Source organism: Oncorhynchus keta, chromosome 2 (assembly GCF_023373465.1).
Source record: "Oncorhynchus keta strain PuntledgeMale-10-30-2019 chromosome 2, Oket_V2, whole genome shotgun sequence".
NCBI lineage: Eukaryota > Metazoa > Chordata > Actinopteri > Salmoniformes > Salmonidae > Oncorhynchus > Oncorhynchus keta.
This window is the reverse complement of record NC_068422.1, coordinates 30,276,386-30,300,789: the sequence shown is the minus strand read 5'-3', so window position 1 is coordinate 30,300,789 and position 24,404 is coordinate 30,276,386. Positions and strand designations below refer to the sequence as shown.

At 44.4% G+C, this 24,404-nt stretch overlaps 1 protein-coding gene across 1 annotated transcript in view; it reads left to right on the top strand.

Annotated features, from left to right (window-relative positions):
- Positions 1-24,404, top strand: part of LOC118399087 (zinc finger CCHC domain-containing protein 24-like) — a 61,910-nt gene that overhangs the window by 24,941 nt on the left and 12,565 nt on the right. The window contains exon 3 of the mRNA XM_052475058.1: positions 20,866-21,030. Within this exon, the coding sequence (XP_052331018.1) occupies positions 20,866-21,030 (165 nt within the window). The remainder of the gene's footprint in view (positions 1-20,865; positions 21,031-24,404) is intronic.

The window sequence follows — 24,404 nt, the reverse complement described above, 5'->3', positions numbered from 1 at the left end:
CTCGCTCTCCAAGGCGAACGTGAGTAAAGTCTTTAATCAGGTCAGGTTAATAAGGCCACGGGACACAACGGGACCCAACGATACTCGAGGGTGCATGCACAGAACAGCTGGCAGACATAGTCACAGTTATTTTCAACCTCTTCTTGTCCCAGTCTGTAATCCCCACATGTTTTAACATGACCATCATCATTCCTGTTCCCAATAACTTAAGGCTTCATGCCACAATGACTACTGCCCTGTAGCACTCACTTCTGTAATGATGAAGTGCTTTGAGGCTGGTTATGGCACACATCTACTCCATCATCCCAGACACGGTAGACCAACTCCAATTTCCGTATCGCCCCAAAAGATCCATAGACAATGCAATCTCAATTAAACTCCACACTGCCCTCATCCACCTACATAGAGGAATACCTATGTGAGAATGCTGTTCATTAACTACAGCTCAGCGTTCAACACCATTGTCCCCTCCAAGCTCATCACCAAGCTTAGGACCCTGGGACCGAACACCTCCCTCTGCAACTGGATCCTACCCCAAGTGGTGAGGGTAGGCAACATCGCTTCCGCCACACTTAACACGGGGGCCCCACAGGGGTGTGTGCTTAGTCCCCTCTTGTACTCCCTGTTCACCCATGACTGAGAGCCACGCATGACCCCAACCCCATCATCAATTTTGCTGACGACACGATGGTGGTACGCCTGATCACCAGCGACAAGGAGACAGCCTATAGGGAGGAGGTCAGTGACCTGGCAGTGTGATACCGGAACAACAACCTCTCCCTCAATGTCAGTAAGACCAAGGAGCTGATCGTGGACTATCGGAGAAAGAGGGGAGAGCACACCGCTATCCATATCGACAGGGCTGTTGTGGAGCGGGTTGAGAGCTTTAAATTCCTCGGTGTCCAAATCACTAAGGACTTAAAATGGTCCACACACGCACACAGTCCTGAAGAAGGCGCGGCAGTGCCTCTTCCCCCTCAGGAGGTTAAAAAAGTTTGGCATGGGCCCTCAAATCCTCAAAATGTTATTCAGCTGTACCATTGAGAGCATATTGATTGGCTGTATCACTGCTTGATATGGCAATAGCACTGCCCTCGATTGCATGGCGCTGCAGAAGGTGGTGTGGACAGCCCAGTACTCTTCTGGGGCCAAGCTTCCTGCCATCTATTACCTCTAAATCAAGTGGTGTGAAAGGAAAGTCCGGAAAATTGTTAAAGACTCCAACCACCAAAGCCATAGACTGTTCTTTCTGCTTCCGCATGGCAACCGGTACCGGTGCATCAAGTCTGACACCGACAGGCTCCTGAACAGCTTCTATCCCCAAGCCATAGCACTGCTAAATAGCTAACAAAATGGCTACATGGACTATCTGAGTTGAGTCTTATGTATGCACTGTCTCTATGCACATGCACAAGTCCTTACACACTCATGCACACTGACACTCCAACACACACACACTCACTCTATCATTTGCTCACACATACATAATATGCCCATACTGACTCTACACACACGCACACCCCACTCACATACAATCATTATAGACACTGCTACTCTGTTAATCATATATCTTGATGCCTAGTTACCTTATCCCTATACATATCTACCTCTATCACTCCAGTATTCATATACAGTATTGACAGTATATGGATAGAACATGTATACAGCAGTAGTTATAAAAATGAGCCAAGACTAGAACACAGTATGTACAGTTGAAGTCGGAAGTTTACATACACCTTTAGCCAAATACATTTAAACTCAGTTTTTCAAAAATGACTTGTGTCATGCACAAAGTAGATGTCCTAACCGAAAATTGTGGAGTGGTTGAAAAACGAGTTTTAATGACTCCAACCTAAGTGTATATCAACTTCCGACTTCATCTGTAGTTCCTTACTTTCTCCTGTTCTTCTTATTTCTTCTAGTTTTTGATCTGACTTGTGTTATTTTTTAGTTCTACATTGATATTGATTACTGCATTGTTGGGATTGGAGCTTGCAAGAAAGGCATTTCACTGTAATTGTGCATGTGACATTATAAACTTGAAACTTGAAATGTATGTACGTGACCATCCCTCATAGGGCATGTGTACATACATGTACGTCTCAGTCGGGATATTACAGTACATGTCTGTATGACTACTCCCATGAATGTCTACTAACTTATTTAGACATGGAACCCACTGGGGAGAGGTGTTATTGTAAGTAAGCTGCTTTTTATAGGGGAATTGAATACCGAGAACATAGCTACTACAACTAAAATAAATGGCTCTCTGAACATGAAACCTATATAAGAACAGCATGCTGACCCAGTTCAGAGTGGTAGGCCTATAGGACACCTACCGGTTCAGGCTGTGTGTGTGTGTGTGTGTGTGTGTGTGTGTGTGTGTGTGTGTGTGTGTGTGTGTGTGTGTGTGTGTGTGTGTGTGTGTGTGTGTGTGTGTGTGTGTGTGTGTTTGTGTGTGTGCCAGTTCACTGTGGAAGGCCTGGAGGTCCAGACTAGGGTTTTTGGGTGAGTGAGTGATATAAGTAGGTGATAAGGAAGTCATACCATGCATGTCTGCCATAGATACATAAAGAATATAGATGTGGTAGAGAGATTAATAACGGTCCCACTTTAGATGATGTACAACTGATAACATACGTATTACATCGTTGTACCATATCAATGAATATACAGTGTAATAGTTGTGTGATCGTATGTTAATACATTGTACTCACCACTTCCAGTCCATAGACCTATAGTTTGAGCTGTGTTGGTTTGGAGGGGAGTTATTTTGTCAGAATAGAATAGAAGATGAGAATAGAATTATGTGGATATAGAAAATAGCTTTATTCAGAGTAAGTACATCACAGTATAAATGCTATATCAGTATATATCAGGACGGTACCACATAAAGCGCTAGTGAAATGCACGGTCAACTATATTATTACATATGGCCTCCTGAAAGTCAGAGTGTAATGCCAGCGTGTCACCAGGCTTGTATGAGGAGAGTGATTCATGTTAGTGGTCCGGGTTGCCTAATTGTAAACGTCAGGTCATTGGATTGTGATGTTTGGTGGTGGTCCTGTGTTTCTCAGTTGGTAGAAACGTGGCTCTAGCCATGCCAGGGTTGTGATTCTGATTCCTACTGGGGTCACACACTAAAATGTCCATTTTCTGTTCATGATAACTCTGATAATGAATGAGATCATTGATTGTTGTAGTCAATAGTTAGCCTACTCTTTCAATGTACTTTAAGACAGCAGTGTTGTTGTTTTTTTGGTTATGAAAATAGGTTTCCTGAAATCTAGGACATGTGCATGCACGGACACACACACACCATTATGCAATATACTGTATCTTAATAACATTTCCATTTGTTACTGTGACTAGATGGGATTTTATTGTCCGTAAATCAGAGAACATCGCCCACATCCAGGAACGGTGATTTACTGCCTGTTATGTTCTTGAGCATTCAGTTTAGGACTATATCCCAAATGGCACCCCATTCCCTATATAGTGACTACTTTTAGCTAGAGCCCTATGGAGCCTGGTCAAAAGTAGTGTACTACATAGGTAATTGGGTGTTTAAACTGAATTTTCAATGACATAACAGGCAGTAAATCAAGTCCATATTGAGGTCTATGGTCTCTGCTCTACAACCATTGTTGTGAACTTGAGCTGTTTCAGCAGACAGGCCCCAGTTTATTGAACCATTACTTCAAATTGCATGACTGAGAAGAGGTTTGGAAGTGTTTCATAAATATACACCCTTTGGTGAGGATCCAATTTCTTTTCAAAAACTAAAAGTACACTTGATGACCCTCAATGGCTGTGTGTGTGTGTGTGTGTGTGTGTGTGTGTGTGTGTGTGTGTGTGTGTGTGTGTGTGTGTGTGTGTGTGTGTGTGTGTGTGTGTGTGTGTGTGTGTGTGTGTGTGTGTGTCTGCTTGCTTGCACACACAATCTTAATCATTTTAATTAAGATTGATTGGAAAGTTTCGTAGCCAAAGCACCAATCGCCTCAAAATGTAATATGTAACCTCCATTTACACAACATCAATCTTTTTAACCTTACTTTGACAGCTGGCTTACTCATTCCAAGTTATGGTAATAGCAATGAACTGTTCACGTGCTGTTTCCATGGTCGCACACGGGAGCAAGTTTGGAAGGGCTCCGGGCAGCCGAGCGGAAATGGAGGAAAACTCGCCTCCCTGCGGACCTGGCATCCTTTCACTCCCTCCTCTCTACATTTTCCTCCTCTGTCTCTGCTGCTAAAGCCACTTTCTACCACTCTAAATTCCAAGCATCTGCCTCTAACCCTAGGAAGCTCTTTGCCACCTTCTCCTCCCTCCTGAATCCTCCCCCCTCCCTCCTCCCTCTCTGCAGATGACTTCGTCAACCATTTTGAAAAGAAGGTCGATGACATCCGATCCTCGTTTGCTAAGTCAAATGACACTGCTGGTTCTGCCCACACTGCCCTACCCTATGCTCTGACCTCTTTCTCCCCTCTCTCTCCAGATGAAATCTCGCGTCTTGTGACGGCCGGCCGCCCAACAACCTGCCCGCTTGACCCTATCCCCTCCTCTCTTCTCCAGACCATTTCCGGAGACCTTCTCCCTTACCTCACCTCGCTCATCAACTCATCCCTGACCGCTGGCTACGTCCCTCCCGTCTTCAAGAGAGCGAGAGTTGCACCCCTTCTGAAAAAACCTACACTCGATCCCTCCGATGTCAACAACTACAGACCAGTATCCCTTCTCTCTTTTCTCTCCAAAACTCTTGAGCGTGCCGTCCTTGGCCAGCTCTACCGCTATCTCTCTCAGAATGACCTTCTTGATCCAAATCAGTCAGGTTTCAAGACTAGTCATTCAACTGAGACTGCTCTTCTCTGTATCACGGAGGCGCTCCGCACTGCTAAAGCTAACTCTCTCTCCTCTGCTCTCATCCTTCTAGACCTATCGGCTGCCTTCGATACTGTGAACCATCAGATCCTCCTCTCCACCCTCTCCGAGTTGGGCATCTCCGGCGCGGCCCACGCTTGGATTGCGTCCTACCTGACAGGTCGCTCCTACCAGGTGGCGTGGCGAGAATCTGTCTCCTCACCACGCGCTCTCACCACTGGTGTCCCCCAGGGCTCTGTTCTAGGCCCTCTCTTATTCTCGCTATACACCAAGTAGTCACTTGGCTCTGTCATAACCTCACATGGTCTCTCCTATCATTGCTATGCAGACGACACACAATTAATCTTCTCCTTTCCCCCTTCTGATGACCAGGTGGCGAATCGCATCTCTGCATGTCTGGCAGACATATCAGTGTGGATGACGGATCACCACCTCAAGCTGAACCTCAGCAAGACGGAGCTCCTCTTCCTCCCGGGGAAGGACTGCCCGTTCCATGATCTCGCCATCACGGTTGACAACTCCATTGTGTCCTCCTCCCAGAGCGCTAAGAACCTTGGCGTGATCCTGGACAACACCCTGACGTTCTCAACTAACATCAAGGCGGTGTCCCGTTCCTGTAGGTTCATGCTCTACAACATCCGCAGAGTACGACCCTGCCTCACACAGGAAGCGGCGCAGGTCCTAATCCAGGCACTTGTCATCTCCCGTCTTGATTACTGCAACTCGCTGTTGGCTGGGCTCCCTGCCTGTGCCATTAAACCCCTACAACTCATCCAGAACGCCGCAGCCCGTCTGGTGTTCAACCTTCCCAAGTTCTCTCACGTCACCCCGCTCCTCCGCTCTCTCCACTGGCTTCCAGTTGAAGCTCGCATCCGCTACAAGACCATGGTGCTCGCCTACGGAGCTGTGAGGGGAACGGCACCTCAGTACCTCCAGGCTCTGATCAGGCCCTACACCCAAACAAGGGCACTGCGTTCATCCACCTCTGGCCTGCTCGCCTCCCTACCACTGAGGAAGTACAGTTCCCGCTCAGCCCAGTCAAAACTGTTCGCTGCTCTGGCCCCCAATGGTGGAACAAACTCCCTCACGACGCCAGGACAGCGGAGTCAATCACCACCTTCCGGAGACACCTGAAACCCCACCTCTTCAAGGAATACCTAGGATAGGGTAAGTAAGGGTAAGTAATCCTTCTCACCCCCCTTCTCACCCCCCAACAAGATTTAGATGCAAGTGGCTGTTCCACTGGTTGTCATAAGGTGTATGCACCAATTTGTAAGTCGCTCTGGATAAGAGCGTCTGCTAAATGACGTAAATGTAATGTAATGTAAATGGAAGGGTGTGTGTGTGTGTGTGTGTGTGTGTGTGTGTGTGTGTGTGTGTGTGTGTGTGTGTGTGTGTGTGTGTGTGTGTGTGTGTGTGTGTGTGTGTGTGTGTGTGTGTGTGTGTGTGTGTGTGTGTACGCCTGCCTGCGTCCAGTGACTGTTGCTACTGATTGTCCAATGTTTATGTTTATATTTAGCCACACTGTACAGGATAAGAATGCTTATCTCATCACTTATAGCTACTGCAGCTGCCTGTTGACTGAATAAGAAGCCAATGCAAAGCTTGCCACTCGTCAGCGTCAAATCATCACTGCATGCACTGTGTACTGTATATTTTGAATATTCATGCATCAAATCTATTTTTGTGCAGGGGGTTGACTTGGTTGGAGGTCATTTTCAGCGCTTGTCTTTTGTGTCTGTTCAGTCACCCTTAGCATCAGGAGACATAATCAGACTCAGAGACACACAGAACATCAGGAGACATAATCAGACTCAGAGACACACATAACATCAGGAGACATAATCAGACTCAGAGACACACATAACATCAGGAGACATAATCAGACTCAGAGACACACAGAACATCAGGAGACATAATCAGACTCAGAGACACACAGAACAGCAGGAGACATAATCAGACTCAGAGACACACATAACATCAGGAGACATAATCAGACTCAGAGACACACAGAACATCAGGAGACATAATCAGACTCAGAGACACGCAGAACATCAGGAGACATAATCAGACTCAGAGACACACAGAACATCAGGAGACATAATCAGACTCAGAGACACACAGAACATCAGGAGACATAATCAGACTCAGAGACACACAGAACATCAGGAGACATAATCAGACTCAGAGACACACATAACATCAGGAGACATAATCAGACTCAGAGACACACAGAACATCAGGAGACATAATCAGACTCAGAGACACACATAACATCAGGAGACATAATCAGACTCAGAGACACACATAACATCAGGAGACATAATCAGACTCAGAGACACACATAACATCAGGAGACATAATCAGACTCAGAGACACACATAACATCAGGAGACATAATCAGACTCAGAGACACACATAACATCAGGAGACATAATCAGACTCAGAGACACACAGAACATCAGGAGACATAATCAGACTCAGAGACACACATAACATCAGGAGACATAATCAGACTCAGAGACACACATAACATCAGGAGACATAATCAGACTCAGAGACACACATAACATCAGGAGACATAATCAGACTCAGAGACACACATAACATCAGGAGACATAATCAGACTCAGAGACACACATAACATCAGGAGACATAATCAGACTCAGAGACACACAGAACATCAGGAGACATAATCAGACTCAGAGACACGCAGAACATCAGGAGACATAATCAGACTCAGAGACACACATAACATCAGGAGACATAATCAGACTCAGAGACACACATAACATCAGGAGACATAATCAGACTCAGAGACACACATAACTTTATCTTGGCCAGGTCGCAGTTGCAAATGAGAACTTGTTCTCAACTAGCCTACCTGGTTAAATAAAGGTGAAAAAAAATATATATATAATAAAAATAAATAACATCAGGAGACATAATCAGACTCAGAGACACACAGAACATCAGGAGACATAATCAGACTCAGAGACACACAGAACATCAGGAGACATATTCAGACTCAGAGACACACATAACATCAGGAGACATAATCAGACTCAGAGACACACATAACATCAGGAGACATAATCAGACTCAGAGACACACAGAACATCAGGAGACATAATCAGACTCAGAGACACACATAACATCAGGAGACATAATCAGACTCAGAGACACACATAACATCAGGAGACATAATCAGACTCAGAGACACACAGAACATCAGGAGACATAATCAGACTCAGAGACACACATAACATCAGGAGACATAATCAGACTCAGAGACACACAGAACATCAGGAGACATAATCAGACTCAGAGACACACATAACATCAGGAGACATAATCAGACTCAGAGACACACAGAACAGCAGGAGACATAATCAGACTCAGAGACACACAGAACATCAGGAGACATAATCAGACTCAGAGACACACATAACATCAGGAGACATAATCAGACTCAGAGACACGCAGAACATCAGGAGACATAATCAGACTCAGAGACACACATAACATCAGGAGACATAATCAGACTCAGAGACACACATAACATCAGGAGACATAATCAGACTCAGAGACACACATAACATCAGGAGACATAATCAGACTCAGAGACACACAGAACATCAGGAGACATAATCAGACTCAGAGACACACATAACATCAGGAGACATAATCAGACTCAGAGACACACATAACATCAGGAGACATAATCAGACTCAGAGACACACAGAACAGCAGGAGACATAATCAGACTCAGAGACACACAGAACATCAGGAGACATAATCAGACTCAGAGACACACAGAACATCAGGAGACATAATCAGACTCAGAGACACACAGAACATCAGGAGACATAATCAGACTCAGAGACACACAGAACATCAGGAGACATAATCAGACTCAGAGACACACATAACATCAGGAGACATAATCAGACTCAGAGACACACATAACATCAGGAGACATAATCAGACTCAGAGACACACAGAAACACACATTGCCACGGCTCAGTTTCACAAATTATACCATACAGTTGAACGTCTTATAGACATCCTTATTTCGGGGCTCTATCTATATTTGGAGGCTGGAGGTCGGATGTGAGCTGGCTATATTGGTCAGTAATCCATCACATGCTAGCTTTGACTAGCAGTGAACTTGAAATGCCCAAGCAAGTCTCTGCCCGGCAGCAGTAGGCTACATGCTGGTAACTGGTGGTGGACCAGTCTATTTATTGTGAATTGTGAGATTTGTCATTCACACCTCTATCACCTCAGAGATGCCTGAGGTTGTACAGTTTTACTCGGTGGCTCTATTTTGTAAACTATTTGACATTATATTTGAGTTGTTTAACATACACTCTTATGCAAAGCAACTTGCAGTCAGTGAGTGTATTGAAATAAAAGAAAAGCTAATATACAACAACCATATTTTATTGACTTATGTAAAAATGTTCTTCCAAAATGTGTGTTGAATTGTACCAGTACAATCTTAGTATAAGAGTCAAATGCAAGGTTACAAAAAAATCCCATAACCACTTTGGCAGGATATCACTCAGCAATAGAGAAACAAACCACATGATTTATACCAAATGGCACCCTATTACCTAAATAGTGCAATACTTTTGACCAGACCTCTATGGGTCCTGTAGTTCGAAGCTACTATTACTACAGGACTATTATGATTGCGCTTCTACTATTACAAAAATACCAATTATGTAAAAGTGCAGGAAATATCTTCTTGTCCTATCTTTAAAGGAGAATCAACTTGATATACGCTTTGATCTTTGCTGATATTTCACTGAGAAGAACCAGTTCTCAGGTTTAAACCGCATCCAGATTCCTGTGTTTTCCTTGTAGCCTCCAATATACTGGCACTAGCTTAGCATGTAATACTATAATTATGTTAGCATGCTAATATGTTAACGCACTAATATGCCGGCATTGTAATATACCAGCACGCTTATATGCAAACACGCTAGCTAAACTCACACTACAGTTATTAGCTTTCTTATCACAAGTGCTACGGCCAATCAGCTAGCCAAACAAAAACACAAAAGACTAACTCAGAGAGAGGGGACGGAACTGGATCTGTGTAAATACAGATTGTGAGAAGAAGGGGAGAGGAGGGGACAGAAGCGGGGTCGTGTCTCTCTATGTTAGGTAATTGAACACATGCACATACAGACATACTGTACATACGCACACAAGTACACACATACACACACACACACTCTGAGTCACCACTGTTCCTTTGTTTACTCTGATGGTTTCCAGATGCTAGCAAGGCCAGGGAGACTTCTGATCCCAACGCGCGTGAATGTGTGTGTGTGTGTGTGTGTGTGTGTGGGGGGGGGACGACGACTGCCCAGACAGTTCCTCAGTGAATTACATCTGACTCTGTCTCTATCTCTGTCTCTGTCTCTGACTCTGACTCTCATACTGGGGAACCTGCCTTCCCAGCTAGTTCCACAGTGTAATATATGTGGGGGTCTCTCTGCCTGTCTGGCCAGTCAGTTCCATAGTGTGGGGGTCTTTGCCTCCCCAGCCAGCCCACTTCAGGGGCGATTGTTTTCATAAAACAGAGCAGCATTGTTGTGGAGGTGGTAGATTTATCACTCTATCACACCTGTTCCTCTCCTCTCTCTTACAGCCAGAACTGCTTCTCTTCACAGCCATTAAAAAGGGACAGCTGCAAAGGACAGAGGGAGAGAGGGAGATCATTTATCTGGCAGTGCATTGGGGAATTCATGAATAACCTCCCAGAATGCACCTGGCTGAGGTTCTGGCATGGGATTGGGCCGTCGACCAGGGCACCGGAAACATCCAATAAAAAAGTATGTTTTTGTGGCCGCGGTTACACAGCTGAGGAAAAGACAGTGTCATTCTGTGTGTGTGTGTGTGAGCCTGAAAGAAAGGCCATCTGCAGACTCTGTGTTGGCCCTGAGTCCTGATTGGCTAACTCTCTATTGAGCCCTCAGACAGAGATGCACTTTATTACTCTGTGTGTGTTGTGGTTAGGACCAGGAGTTTTCCCACGTTACCTGAACATGAAAAACAGTCCATTTGCTCCTTGTATTGAACGTTTCTACATTAACCGGTGTTATTAAGTTATCCGTTGTTACACTCTTCATCCGGCCATCAGTGCTCTCTCAAAATAATGAAATACCTCTTTGCATCCCATTACATCCCATCTGTATCTAGGTAACTGAAGCCTGAAGGGCGTAGTTGCCTTTTTTCACGCACTGTACAAAAATAATAAATGCATGACGACAGCATCTTATTTATTATACGTAGCTTACTTTACTAGTTAGTGACTGGCATGTTCATGTTCGTGTCTCCAGTCATGATGGACCTCAGTGATCTGGGTGGTCTAATCCAGTCATCAGCGCAGTATGTAACCAATGATAGCACGTTTTAGTATTACAATAGTGGAGTTATGTAGGCCTACTAGTTTCTCATAGTTTGAGTTTGGTGTTTTAGTCAGTAATATAGGACAGACTATATTGTGAGTTGTGATGTATTGTCTGACCTGAAGTAGCGAAGCAGAAGGAGGTTGTTTTCTTTATATTGTTGAGATGTGGACAGAGGGATGGTAAATACATATTCAGGGGCCTTCTCTTCATTACCCGCCTCTATGGCTGAGTTGCATTTCCTAACAAAACCAATAATACTGGTATAATATTTCCAAATTGCAACCAGTTTGTGAAATTACTACTACTGACCATTGGAATCCCCCTTTTATCCCTTTTTTAAAATCCCTTTCTTTCTTCTCACAATCACAGAAACCACAGTCTGAAAGGCATGTGTATTCACCAAACTAACAAACTTGTCCTTTTTTGACAGGCCTAGTTATACTGTATGTGACTGAGAGCTAGCCTCTCTAGGGAATACTGGTCCAAGCTCAGATATTAGCTAATTTCCCTAAAGCGAAGGGTTCGAATTAGGTCTAGTAATCTGATCCCAGATTTGCTACATTTATTTTAGGAACTGGGGTCAGAGATGGGGCAAGAGGGCCTTTGAAAATATACAGTCTTATAATGATGATACATTAATTAACTCATAAGAACATTTGGTAGTACTGCATAAGGCCTTATATATGTGCTTATAAGGCAGTCTTTAGATTGTATTCATTGGAAGTGAAACTGTACATTTCAAAGTTAGGTTTAGAGAGCTAAATGTACACAGTCCTTTTCCATCAGCATGTTATAGTGTATATGAGATGTGAAGGTCTGTAGAGTGGCGGTCTGGCCTGGGTTTCTATGGTGGTCAATAACGGGCATCTTTTCCATGACTTCCTCTCTCTCTCTCTTTCTTTCTCTCCAACTCTCTGTCTGTCTCTTTCACTTTCTCTCTCACTCTGTCTTTCTTGGCGCCACCCAATACCTCTTCAACCTCAGAGTACCGTGAGTTCAATGCCTGGTCGGAATACCTCTTCAACCTCAGAGTACCGTGAGTTCAATGCCTGGTCGGAATACCTCTTCAACCTCAGAGTACCGTGAATTCAATGCCTGGTCGGAATACCTCTTCAACCTCAGAGTACCGTGAATTCAATGCCTGATCGGAATACCTCTTCAACCTCAGAGTACCGTGAGTTCAATGCCTGGTCGGAATACTTCTTCAACCTCAGAGTACCGTGAGTTCGATGCCTGGTCGGAATACTTCTTCAACCTCAGAGTACCGTGAGTTCAATGCCTGGTCGGAATACTTCTTCAACCTCAGAGTACCATGAGTTCAATGCCTGGTCGGAATACCTCTTCAACCTCAGAGTACCATGAGTTCAATGCCTGGTCGGAATACCTCTTCAACCTCAGAGTACCGTGAGTTCAATGCCTGGTCGGAATACCACTTCAACCTCAGAGTACCGTGAGTTCAATGCCTGGTCGGAATACCTCTTCAACCTCAGAGTACCGTGAGTTCAATGCCTGGTCGGAATACCTCTTCATCTTCTAAAAAGTCAGAGTTTAATGTGTGGTCCAAATACAATCTGAACTGTACAAATGTTGAGAGCTGAGTTAATTAAATCTCTCAACATCCCTATTAGTAATATATTTTAATGAGTGGTCTAAATCAGTGTTTCTCAATGAATTTCTGAGTAATACCCATTTTAGTTCTAGCCCAGCTCCATCACACCTGATTTAACCACTAGGAGTCAGGCCAAACACAAGCCCTAGCTTTTCCTAGTCAGGTCACATAGTTTGGAAGAAACTTCTGACACTAAGGTGGATGTGAAAACGTTATCGTTTGCAGAACTCCGGATACAATTTGTATGTTCTATTGGCTTCCTCTCTATTTTCTTTCTCTCTGTCATCTAACTATAGACAGTATTAATGATACTCAAACGCAGGGGCGTAACTTTGGTTTTAGAAGTGGGGGGGACATACTTATATATATATTTTTTTATCCAGTCGGATAAACACTCCAAACAGCCTACCCGACCACACAGAGGCATCTTGTTTTGTATCACATTCCAATGATAAAACTGTGGGGGACAAAAATGCAATTTCAGAATGTGGGGGTGACATGTTTTCTACATTCTACATTCCTCCACATCGCAATGACTTCGATTTACTCCACTTGTGGCCACAGCTACAGTTGTTGGTTGGTTAGCGCTATTTTATCTTTCTCTCTGTAACTTAATGGCTTAATTCAAAGCAGAGCAGCGATTTTTACAACAAATCTGTTTTTCTCTCATGTTCTGCCCCTATGGTGGCCATCTGCTTTCAATTTCCCACCCCTCCTTCCTCGCTCCACTTCCCTCCCCCTCGGCAGTCCGGGAGGGCTTGATTGTTGGGCCTCTCTACTACCCAGCTGGCACTGATGACTGTAGGCCTGTGGTATTTGTCCAGTTTGTGTGGGGGGTGGTACATCTGCAGGACCCCTTAGGGAACACAGCTGGAAGGAGAGCAGTGGGTTTTAAATCTACATCTCTCTCACCCGTCTCTTTCTATTTATACTGAACAAAAATATAAACGCATAAACATTACAACAATTTCAAGGATTTTATTGAGTTACAGTTCAAATAAGGAAATCAGTCAATTTAAATCAATTAATTAGGCCCTAATCTATGGATTTCACATGACCGAGAATGCAGACTTGGTCACAGATACCCCCCCCCCAAAAAAAGATATGGGCGTGGATCAGAAAACCAGTCAGTATCTGGTGTGACCACCATTTGCCTCAAGCAGCGCGAATCATCTCCTTCTCATAGAGTTCTACAGGCTGTTAATTGTGGCCTGTGGAATGTTGTCCCACTCCTCTTCAATGGCTGTGTTAAGTTCCTGTATATTGGTGGGAACGTGAACACACTGTCATACACATCGACCCAGAGCATCCCAAACTTGCTCATTAGGTGACATGTCTGGTGAGTATGCGGGCCATGGAAGAACTGGGACATTTTCTGCTTTTGTGTACAGATTCTTGCGACATGGGCCCTTGCATGATCATGCTGAAACATGAGGTGATGGCGGCAGATCAATGGCACGACAATGGGCCTCAGGGTCTCGTCACGGTATCTCTGTGCGTTCAAATTGCCATCGATAAAATGCAATTGTGTTCATTGTCTGTAGCTTATGCCTGCCCATACCATAACCCCACTGCCACCATGGGGCACTCTGTTCACAACGTTGACATCAGCAAGCTGTTCGCCCACCTGACGCCATACACGCTGTCTGCCATCTGCCTGGTACAGGATTCATCCGTGAAGATCACACCTCTCCAGCGTGCCAGTGGCCATCGACGGTGAGCATTTCCCACTGAAGTCGATTACGATGTCAGGTCAATACCCTGGTGAGGATGATGAGCACGCAGATGAGATTCCCTGAGACGGTTTCTGACAGTTTGTGCAGAAATTCCTTGGTTGTGCAAACCCACAGTTTCATCAGCTGTCCAGTTGGCTGGCCTTAGACGATCCTGCAGGTGAGGAAGCTGGATGTGGAGGTCCTTGGCTGGGGGGTTACACGTGGTCTGCGGTTGTGAGGCCGGTTGGACGTACTGCCAGTTTCTCTAAAACAACGTTGAAAGCGGCTTATGGTAAAGAAATGAACATTCAACATTCAATCTGGCAACAGCTCTGGTGAATATTTCTGCAGTCAGGATGGAAATTGCACGTTCCCTCAACTTGAGACATCTGTGTCATCACACAAAACTGAGCATTTTAGTGTAATTTTATTGTCCCCACACAAGATGCACGTGTGTAAAGATCATACTGTTTAATCAGCTTCTTGATATGCCATGCCTGTCAAGTGGATGGATTATCTTGGCAAAGGAGAAATATTCACTGTCAGGGATGTAAACAAATGTGTGCACAAAATTTGAGAAAAAGTAGCTTTTTGTGTATATGGAACATTTCAGGGGTTCTTTTATTTCAGCTCATGAAACATGGGACCAACACTTTACATGTTGTATTCATATTTTTGTTTAGTATACCTATCACTCACTCTCTCAACTTCAACCCTTCTCTGTCCCTTGCTTTGTCTTTACTCCTCTGTCTCTATCTGTCCCTCTCTCCTTCTCTCACTCTCTCAACCACTATCCTTCTTTGTCTTACTCTCATTACATCTGTGTTTACTGTATGTCTACCTCTGTCACTCTCTCCTTCTCTCTTTAGCCTACCGTTTACTGTCTGATCTCAATGTTCTATTTCTGTTCATTAGCCCTGTGCTGTTATGGAAGTCTATCTGTAGGATCTGTGAGTAGAAGTACAGGGGAGTGTATGAACACCTGTTTATGTGTAAGGTAATGGGGATATGTCTGTGTGTGTGCTTGCCTGCGTGTGTGTGTTCCTGAAGAATGTGTGCTGATGGGGAGGTGTGTGTGATGAGTCACAGCCCTGCCTGCTGTGTTGTGGTTCTCAGGATGTGGCTGACTGCACAGCCCACTGGTTGTAGTAGTGTTGCGAAAGTCCCACCCCTGTGGACACACAGAAACACACAAGGTCTGTTCCACCTAAACACACTGACCGTTATCTTTGCACACAAGGGTCAGAGGCAGGGACATAAACAATGATTATCTGCCGCACACACACACACACACACACACACACACACACACACACACGCGCCTTTAAGTACTTTTGATCATTTGCAAACCCCATATTATTATGCACAAAGTCACTACTCTCGGTTTTCTTGTATTATTGATGGAAAAAACAATAACAACTGGATCAGAGTATTGTCCTCTGCTGACGCTAGTGGAATGGTCCTATGGTACCTAACTAACTGACACTAAATGTTTTTAGTACATTCATCCCCTAGTGTTTGTGTGCTCAAGTGACCACTGGAATGCAGGATATGCATCCCAAATGGCACCCTATTCCATACACAGTGCACTGCTTTTGACCCGAGCTCTATAGGCCCTGGTCAAAAGTAGTTCACTATATAGGGAATAATGTGCATTTGGGACGCAGCCTAAACCTATGGTCCTCCATAGCCTCAGACCTCCGTGTCAGGCTTGGTGTGTTAGACAGACTCTAACGACATCCTCCCACTGTGTTGATTGACACCAGCACTGCAAAGACAGGGCCCAGGGGTCTTACTGAGGTCTACAGTCTTCGTGCCAATTTGACAGTTGTTCACGACCCAACATTTGACCATGTGTTTGTCATTGAATGGAAGTATCAGGAGTTTATGTTGACCATGTGACCTGAAGAGGAGAAATAGAAACTCTGACCTCTAGTTCTGTCACGTGGTCAGGAAAAAAGTCCCAGTACTACTTCTAAACATCCACCTTTTGTTACGACATGGTTGTGGTTCTTCACTCGTTGTCCCTGATCCCTGAACAAGGAGTTACCTTGGCCATGTGACCAGACTAGGAATAACTCCAAGCCCTAGTAATGTATAATATCTGGTCTGGCACCATCGGCTGTGTGTCTCTGCCTTTCCCACCTGTAGCTCCTAACTGAGGATGTCTTGATGTTGATCAGGGAGTCTGTTGTGCGGGTGTTTCTGAGTTGATCTGAAACCTGGTGTAGCCAATACAGGTCAGGCTGTCTGTGCTGTAAACACAGTATCGTGTGCATCTACTGGCCCAGAAACAGAGCTATACGGAGAATATAGAAATTAGAACATAGGGAAATCTACTACATGGAGCACCGAGGAGTGATGAGTAGTGGGGTTTCTACGGTGTTCAATAAAGTGGCTACATGAGGATCTCATAACACGTACATAACACATACATAACACATACATAATGCATTCAGGGGTGGTCCGTTGTAGCTCAGTTGGTAGAGCATGGCACTTATAATGCCAGGGTAGTGGGTTTGATTCCCGGGACCACCCATAGGTTAAATGAATGCATGCATGACTGTAAGTTGCTTTGGATAAAAGCTTCTGCTAAATGGCATATATTGTTTTATACTGTAAGCAGTATAGCAGTACATAGCCAGAGATAGACAGTGCTAGAGCTACAGCTCTGCAAGGAGAGTAGAAGGATGATCTACTACATGGAGCATTGACAGATAACTTGTGATGGTCAGGAGTAGGGTTCCAAAATTCTGGGAACTTTCAATAAATTCCCAGTTTTTCGCCAAATCCCAGATTGGAGGAAAAAGCAGGAAGTACAGAATCCTCCAACTAGTATTTCTGGAGAACCAGAGAATTAATTGAAGATTCCCAGAATTTTGCAACTCTAGTCAGGAGAGGACATCAGTTTTCACAAAGCATCTCAGAGCAGGAGTGTTGATTTAGGATAAGTTTAGCTTTTTAGATTACAATGATAACATGAAATGTAAAAAAAAAAATGTTTTATTGTCACATACACACTTGCAGTGAAATGTGTTGTTTTACAGGGTCAGTCATAGTAGTACAGCAACCCTGAAGCAAATTAGGGTTAAGTGCCTTGCTCAAGGACACAGATTTTTCACCTTGTCGGCTCGGGTATTCAAACCTTTCGGTTACTGGCCCAATATGTTGCAAATAACAGATTACATTTGACAAATATCTGACAGCCTCTGCTTACTGGAGTTGGTAAAAACATTTTGTTATAAAATACTTACACACCAAATCTCACTTAGGTTCCCCAAAAGGTTAGAGCCGGCCTTGGGACTGTCCAAATAACGTCTTACCATGACGTTGTTTGTGATTGCGTCAGAGCGTTGCCTTTCATGCCTGTCTTAGAGCCAGGCCATGTCACCGTTTCCAGCTGTTCTCTCTCTATCGCTCGCTCACTCTCTCTTTCTCTCTCTTTCTCTCTCCTAAATCCCTCCCTTCTTCCATATCCCTCTCTCGCTCCTTCTCTGTTACAGAGGGAGATGTTGTGTTGACGGTGGTTAAGGTCAATGTCATGTTGTTGTTGAACCCCTGGACAGTAACAGCCTATCATAGTGAGCTGCTGGACAGTGGCAACCTATCATAGTGAGGCCTTGGCTGCTCGTCCTCAATGACGCAAGGCGCTGGCGTAGGTTTACACTGGACCAGATGCTAATGATTAAGCTTTGCATTACTCACACTGGATGGACGGGACCAGAGGTATACATATACCACCTCTCTCAACCCCCCTAAACTCCTACACACACACACACACACACACACACACACACACACACACACACACACACACACACACACACACACACACACACACACACACACACACACACACACACACACACACACACACACACACACACACACACACACACACACACACACATCTTCCCACCTCCCTACAGACCTCTCCACCTCTTTATAACACTGTCTACCCCCTGAATTCTCTCGCCTCTCTGCCCTCTCCCTGAAATCTGGGACCAGCTTTGGGCAATTCGCTCCACCTTGTAAGAAAACAAGCCTTAACAACTAATCATGGGCTTGGTGGTTTGTTGACTAGTTGAATCGGGTGTGCTAGTGCTGGGCTGGAACAAAAAAGTGCATTCTTAGGGATCCTTGAAAAGAAGTGTTTGTTTTATTACTAGAGTAGGTTGTAGTATACAGGGATTTGCATCTGATGGGTGGGGTTCAGAATCCAACATGACATCAGCCGAACACATCAGCCATCAACCAGTGGGAGATCAGCCAACGCCAGTCAAGCTCCCTAATTAGTTCGTTTTGGCAGGACATACGCACGCATAGTGATTTATCCCCACAATGACATCAAACGTGCTTTTGTTTGCGACACTCTAGGGGGAAAATTAGACTTTTACCCCTTGTTGCTGTTGTAGTAGCCTGGCTTAGATGAACCACTGCCAGTATGGAGTTGCTTCACAAATGGCACCCTATTCCCTATATAGCGTACTACTTTTGACCAGAGCCATTTGGGCCCTGGTTAAAAGTAGTGCGCTATATAGAGACTATGGTGTCATTTGGGACGTAGACCGTATGAACTCGGTAGTATGATGAGGAGGAGCCCCTCCCAGGGATATTAGCCTCTCGCATGCTTCATTTCATGGCTGGCAGAGTGTGAGTTTGTCTGTGTGTGTGAGACAGAGTGTGGCCGAAAACCCTTCTCCTCTCTCAGTCTCAGTTTCTCAACTCTCCAAATGTTACAATATGCTGCATACAGAGGAAAAATATAAGCACCCCCAAAAAATAAAGAACAAAAAGGGTAGCATTAGTTAAGCAAACTTTTTGCATCAGTCTTTATCTCTTTTGTGTTCTCACCATTTGTTTCAGGGACCTTGACCTTCTGACCTTGACCCACATGATATACACTACATGGCCAAACGTATGTGGACACACTTCATATGAGTGGATTCTGCTATTTCAGCCACCACTGTTGCTCACAGGTGTATAAAATGGAGCACACAGCCATGCAATCTCCATAGCCAAACATTGGCAGCATAATGGCTCGCACTAAAGAGCTCAGTGACTTTCAACATGGCGCAGTATATATATGTATATATGCCATTTAGCAGACGCTTTTATCCAAAGCGACTTACAGTCATGTGTGCATACATGCAGTCAAAGGATGCCACCTTTCCAACAAGTCAGTTTGTCAAATGTCTGCCCTGTTAGAGCTTCCCCGGTCAACTGTAACTGCTGTTATTGTGAAGTGGAAACATCTAGGAGTAACAATGGCTCAGTCGCGATGTGGTAGTCCACACAATCTCACAGAATGGGGGGGCCAAGTTCTGAAGTGTGTAGCGCATAAAAATCGTCTGTCCTCGGTTGCAACACTCACTACCGAGTTCCAAACTACCTCTGGAAGCAACGTCAGTACAGTAACTGTTTGTTGGGAGCTTCATGAAATGGGTTTCCATGGCCAAGCAGCCTAAGATCACCATGCGCAATGCTAACCGCTGACTGGAGTGGTGTAAAGCTCGCTGCCATTGGACTCTGGAGCAGTTGAAATGCGTTCGTTGGAGTGATGAATCACGCTTCATCATCTATCAGTCCGACGGACGAATCGGAGTCTGGCGGATGCCAGGAGGACGATATCTGCCAGAATGCATAGTGCCTACTGAAAAGTTTGGTGGAAGAGGAAATAGGGTCTGGGGCTATTTTTCATGGTTTGGGCTAGGCCCCTTAGTTCCAGTGAAGGGTAGTCTTAACACTACAGCATACAATGACATTCTAGACAATTCTGTGCTTCCAACTTTGTGGCAACAGTTTGGGGAAGGCCCTTTCCTGTTTCAGCATGACAATACCTCCGTGCACAAAGCAAAGTCCACACAGAAATTGTTTGTCGAGATAGGTGTGGAAGAACTTGACTGGCCTGCACAGAGCCCGGACCTTAACCCCATCGAACACCTTTGGGATAAATTGGAATGCCGACTGCAAAGCCAGGCCTAATCAGCCAACATCAGTGCTGACCTCACTAATACTCTTGTGGCTGAATGGAAGCAAGTCCCCACAGCAATGTTCCAACATCTAGTGAAACGCCTTCCCAGACGAGTGGAGGCTGTTATAGCAGCAAAGGGGGACCAACTCCAAATGAATACCCATGATTTTGGAATTCCATTTATGATAAGCGAGTGTCCATTAACATGTGTAGTGTATCTTAAGATACAATCTAAACTTCTCTATTTTGTCCTCCCAGGCACGGCCTAAAGGTGAGGGTCTAACTCCATACCAGGGGAAGAAGAGGTGTTTCGGGGAGTACAAATGTCCCAAGTGTAAGAGGAAGTGGATGAGCGGTAACTCCTGGGCCAACATGGGACAAGAATGTATCAAGTGCCATATCAACGTCTACCCACACAAGCAGGTAGGACAACGTATGTGTGTGCACGTGCGCATATGTGTGCAGTTGTGCATGGGGTGTTTGTGGGTGTTTCCGCGTGTGTGCGCTCATGAGCTTTGTGTGTGTGTGTGTGTGTGTGTGTGTGTGTGTGTGTGTGTGTGTGTGTGTGTGTGTGTGTGTGTGTGTGTGTGTGTGTGTGTGTGTGTGTGTGTGTGTGTGTGTGTGTGTGTGTGAGATGGAGTAATTTTGTATGTTATGGAAAAAATATGCACAGCGTTCTTAATCATTATTACAAAACACTCAGAATATGGTTTGACAACTCAACCTCTTTAGTCAGGGGTTTGTAAGGGAAAGTGTATAAATGGAGGGGTGTGTTGAAGCTACATTTGTTTTAATGGTGAAATAACAGGCCTAATAACGTCCAGATACAGGGAGGGAAATGTCCCAAATGGCTTCCTATTCCCTATGCAGTACACTAGTTTTGTCTATGGTATAAGGGTGCTATTTTGGACGCGAAAACCTGTGGCTGCTTACATTTTGTAGGCTGTTCCCAACTTGCCTGATTAAAATATAGTAAAAAAAAGAGCCCCAGAGTAAAGTAAGAGTGCTGATCTAGAATCAGTTTGCCTTTAAGGTTACAATGATTTAGATTATATGGACGGCTGGGACCTGATCCTAGATATACAGTGCCTTGCGAATGTATTCGGCCCCCTTGAACTTTGCGACCTTTTGCCACATTTCAGGCTTCAAACATAAAGATATAAAACTGTATTTTTTTGTGAAGAATCAACAACAAGTGGGACACAATCATGAAGTGGAACGACATTTATTGGATATTTCAAACTTTTTTTAACAAATCAAAAACTAAAAAATTGGGTGTGCAAAATTATTCAGCCCCTTTACTTTCAGTGCAGCAAACTCTCTCCAGAAGTTCAGTGAGGATCTCTGAATGATCCAATGTTGACCTAAATGACTAATGATGATAAATACAATCCACCTGTGTGTAATCAAGTCTCCGTATAAATGCACCTGCACTGTGATAGTCTCAGAGGTCCGTTAAAAGCGCAGAGAGCATCATGAAGAACAAGGAACACACCAGGCAGGTCCGAGATACTGTTATGAAGAAGTTTAAAGCCGGATTTGGATACAAAAAGATTTCCCAAGCTTTAAACATCCCAAGGAGCACTGTGCAAGCGATAATATTGAAATGGAAGGAGTATCAGACCACTGCAAATCTACCAAGACCTGGCCGTCCCTCTAAACTTTCAGCTCATACAAAGAGAAAACTGATCAGAGATGCAGCCAAGAGGCCCATGATCACTCTGGATGAACTGCAGAGATCTACAGCTGAGGTGGGAGACTCTGTCCATAGGACAACAATCAGTCGTATATTGCACAAATCTGGCCTTTATGGAAGAGCGGCAAGAAGAAAGCCATTTCTTAAAGATATCCATAAAAAGTGTTGTTTAAAGTTTGCCACAAGCCACCTGGGAGACACACCAAACATGTGGAAGAAGGTGCTCTGGTCAGATGAAACCAAAATTGAACTTTTTGGCAACAATGCAAAACGTTATGTTTGGCGTAAAAGCAACACAGCTCATCACCCTGAACACACCATCCCCACTGTCAAACATGGTGGTGGCAGCATCATGGTTTGGGCCTGCTCTTCTTCAGCAGGGACAAGGAAGATGGTTAAAATTGATGGGAAGATGGATGGAGCCAAATACAGGACCATTCTGGAAGAAAACCTGATGGAGTCTGCAAAAGACCTGAGACTGGGACGGAGATTTGTCTTCCAACAAGACAAGGATCCAAAACATAAAGCAAAATCTACAATGGAATGGTTCAAAAATAAACATATCCAGGTGTTAGAATGGCCAAGTCAAAGTCCAGACCTGAATCCAATCGAGAATCTGTGGAAAGAACTGAAAACTGCTGTTCACAAATGCTCTCCATCCAACCTCACTGAGCTTGAGCTGTTTTGCAAGGAGGAATGGGAAAACATTTCAGTCTCTCGATGTGCAAAACTGATAGAGACATACCCCAAGCAACTTACAGCTGTAATCGCAGCAAAAGGTGGCGCTACAAAGTATTAACTTAAGGGGGCTGAATAATTTTGCACGCCCAATTTGAGGAGCAAGGAGCAAGGAGCAGAGCCCGCCCAATTTGAGTGGAGGGCGGGGCGATATTCCCAAAGGCTTGAGCATCGGCCTTCTCGCCCACAATTTCGCTCCAGTAGCACCCCACGAGCTCAGGGCATGCTCGGCCCAATATGCATTTGTAGTCTACTTGTGGGCTGCGGTAACCCCTTGCTTTACCTACTGTCATGGAGTTTGCTAAATATTTTCATAAAGAAACTGATTAAATGCACAGGAGGAAGATCAAGGGGACTTACAAAGATGAGGACCAAGAGCAACAGAGGGAGTACGGTGATGAAGAATCTTTGTGGAATCTGAAAAGACACGTATCTAGAAGCATGATGGTGTACTTACTATGTGCACATGCTAAAAGAAAGGAACAAGTTGGGTAGATAAGTAAGTGTGTCATTGTAGCAAAGTATTTATAAACCAAAAATCTGATCTCTTAAACGTTTTGTTCATTTTTGTTCTATTATCTATACAATAGGCCATCATTGATTTTGGCCCAATAGGCCTGGCATATTCTCACGTTCGAGGAGCTTTCTGTTTTGATTTGGGTTATTTTACCTAAAAAAATGTAGGCCTACCTAAAGAAAAAAAATATATATATATATATATAACTCTGCATCTCTGCCCAGCCTGGCAAGAGGAGCCAAACGGGTGTTTAGCATCCCCAGTGGCTCGTCAAGTGTGGAGAGGATATTCTCCATTATTCTCTGTTGGTTAAGTTGTGATGTTAATGAATGGAGTGAATTTGGAGTGGTATTTGTTTTTTTCTAGGAGCACGGAGCGGTTCTTAGCAGAGTGGTTGGAAAGGACATGGAGCGATGGAACGGGATTTCCAACCACTCAACTCTGCTCACATGCTCTGGTCTGGACGCAATCAGGCTACCGAAAGCGCATACAGTTGGTGACACATTTTCATTATAATGTTGGAGGAAATACGTTCCTAGCATGCGAGGAACGTGTTTGCTGGCCTCATAAATGCTGGCCAGCTAGCTAATATTTATTAAAAAAAATAATTGCTTGGGTAGTTATGCTAACCCGTATGCAATCCCTTTAGCTTTGCTTGCTGGCTAGCTACAGAGGTTAGTAGCTACAGTAGTTAGCTACTGGCATCTGTTGTTGTTGAGTTATTAACATATTTGACCTATTCTACCATTTGTAGAATGCATACTGCCATTTTAATATAGAGCAGGATAAGGGAATCCGGACACACTGTGGACACAGTAGACATATTTAAATGTAGGTATAGATGCA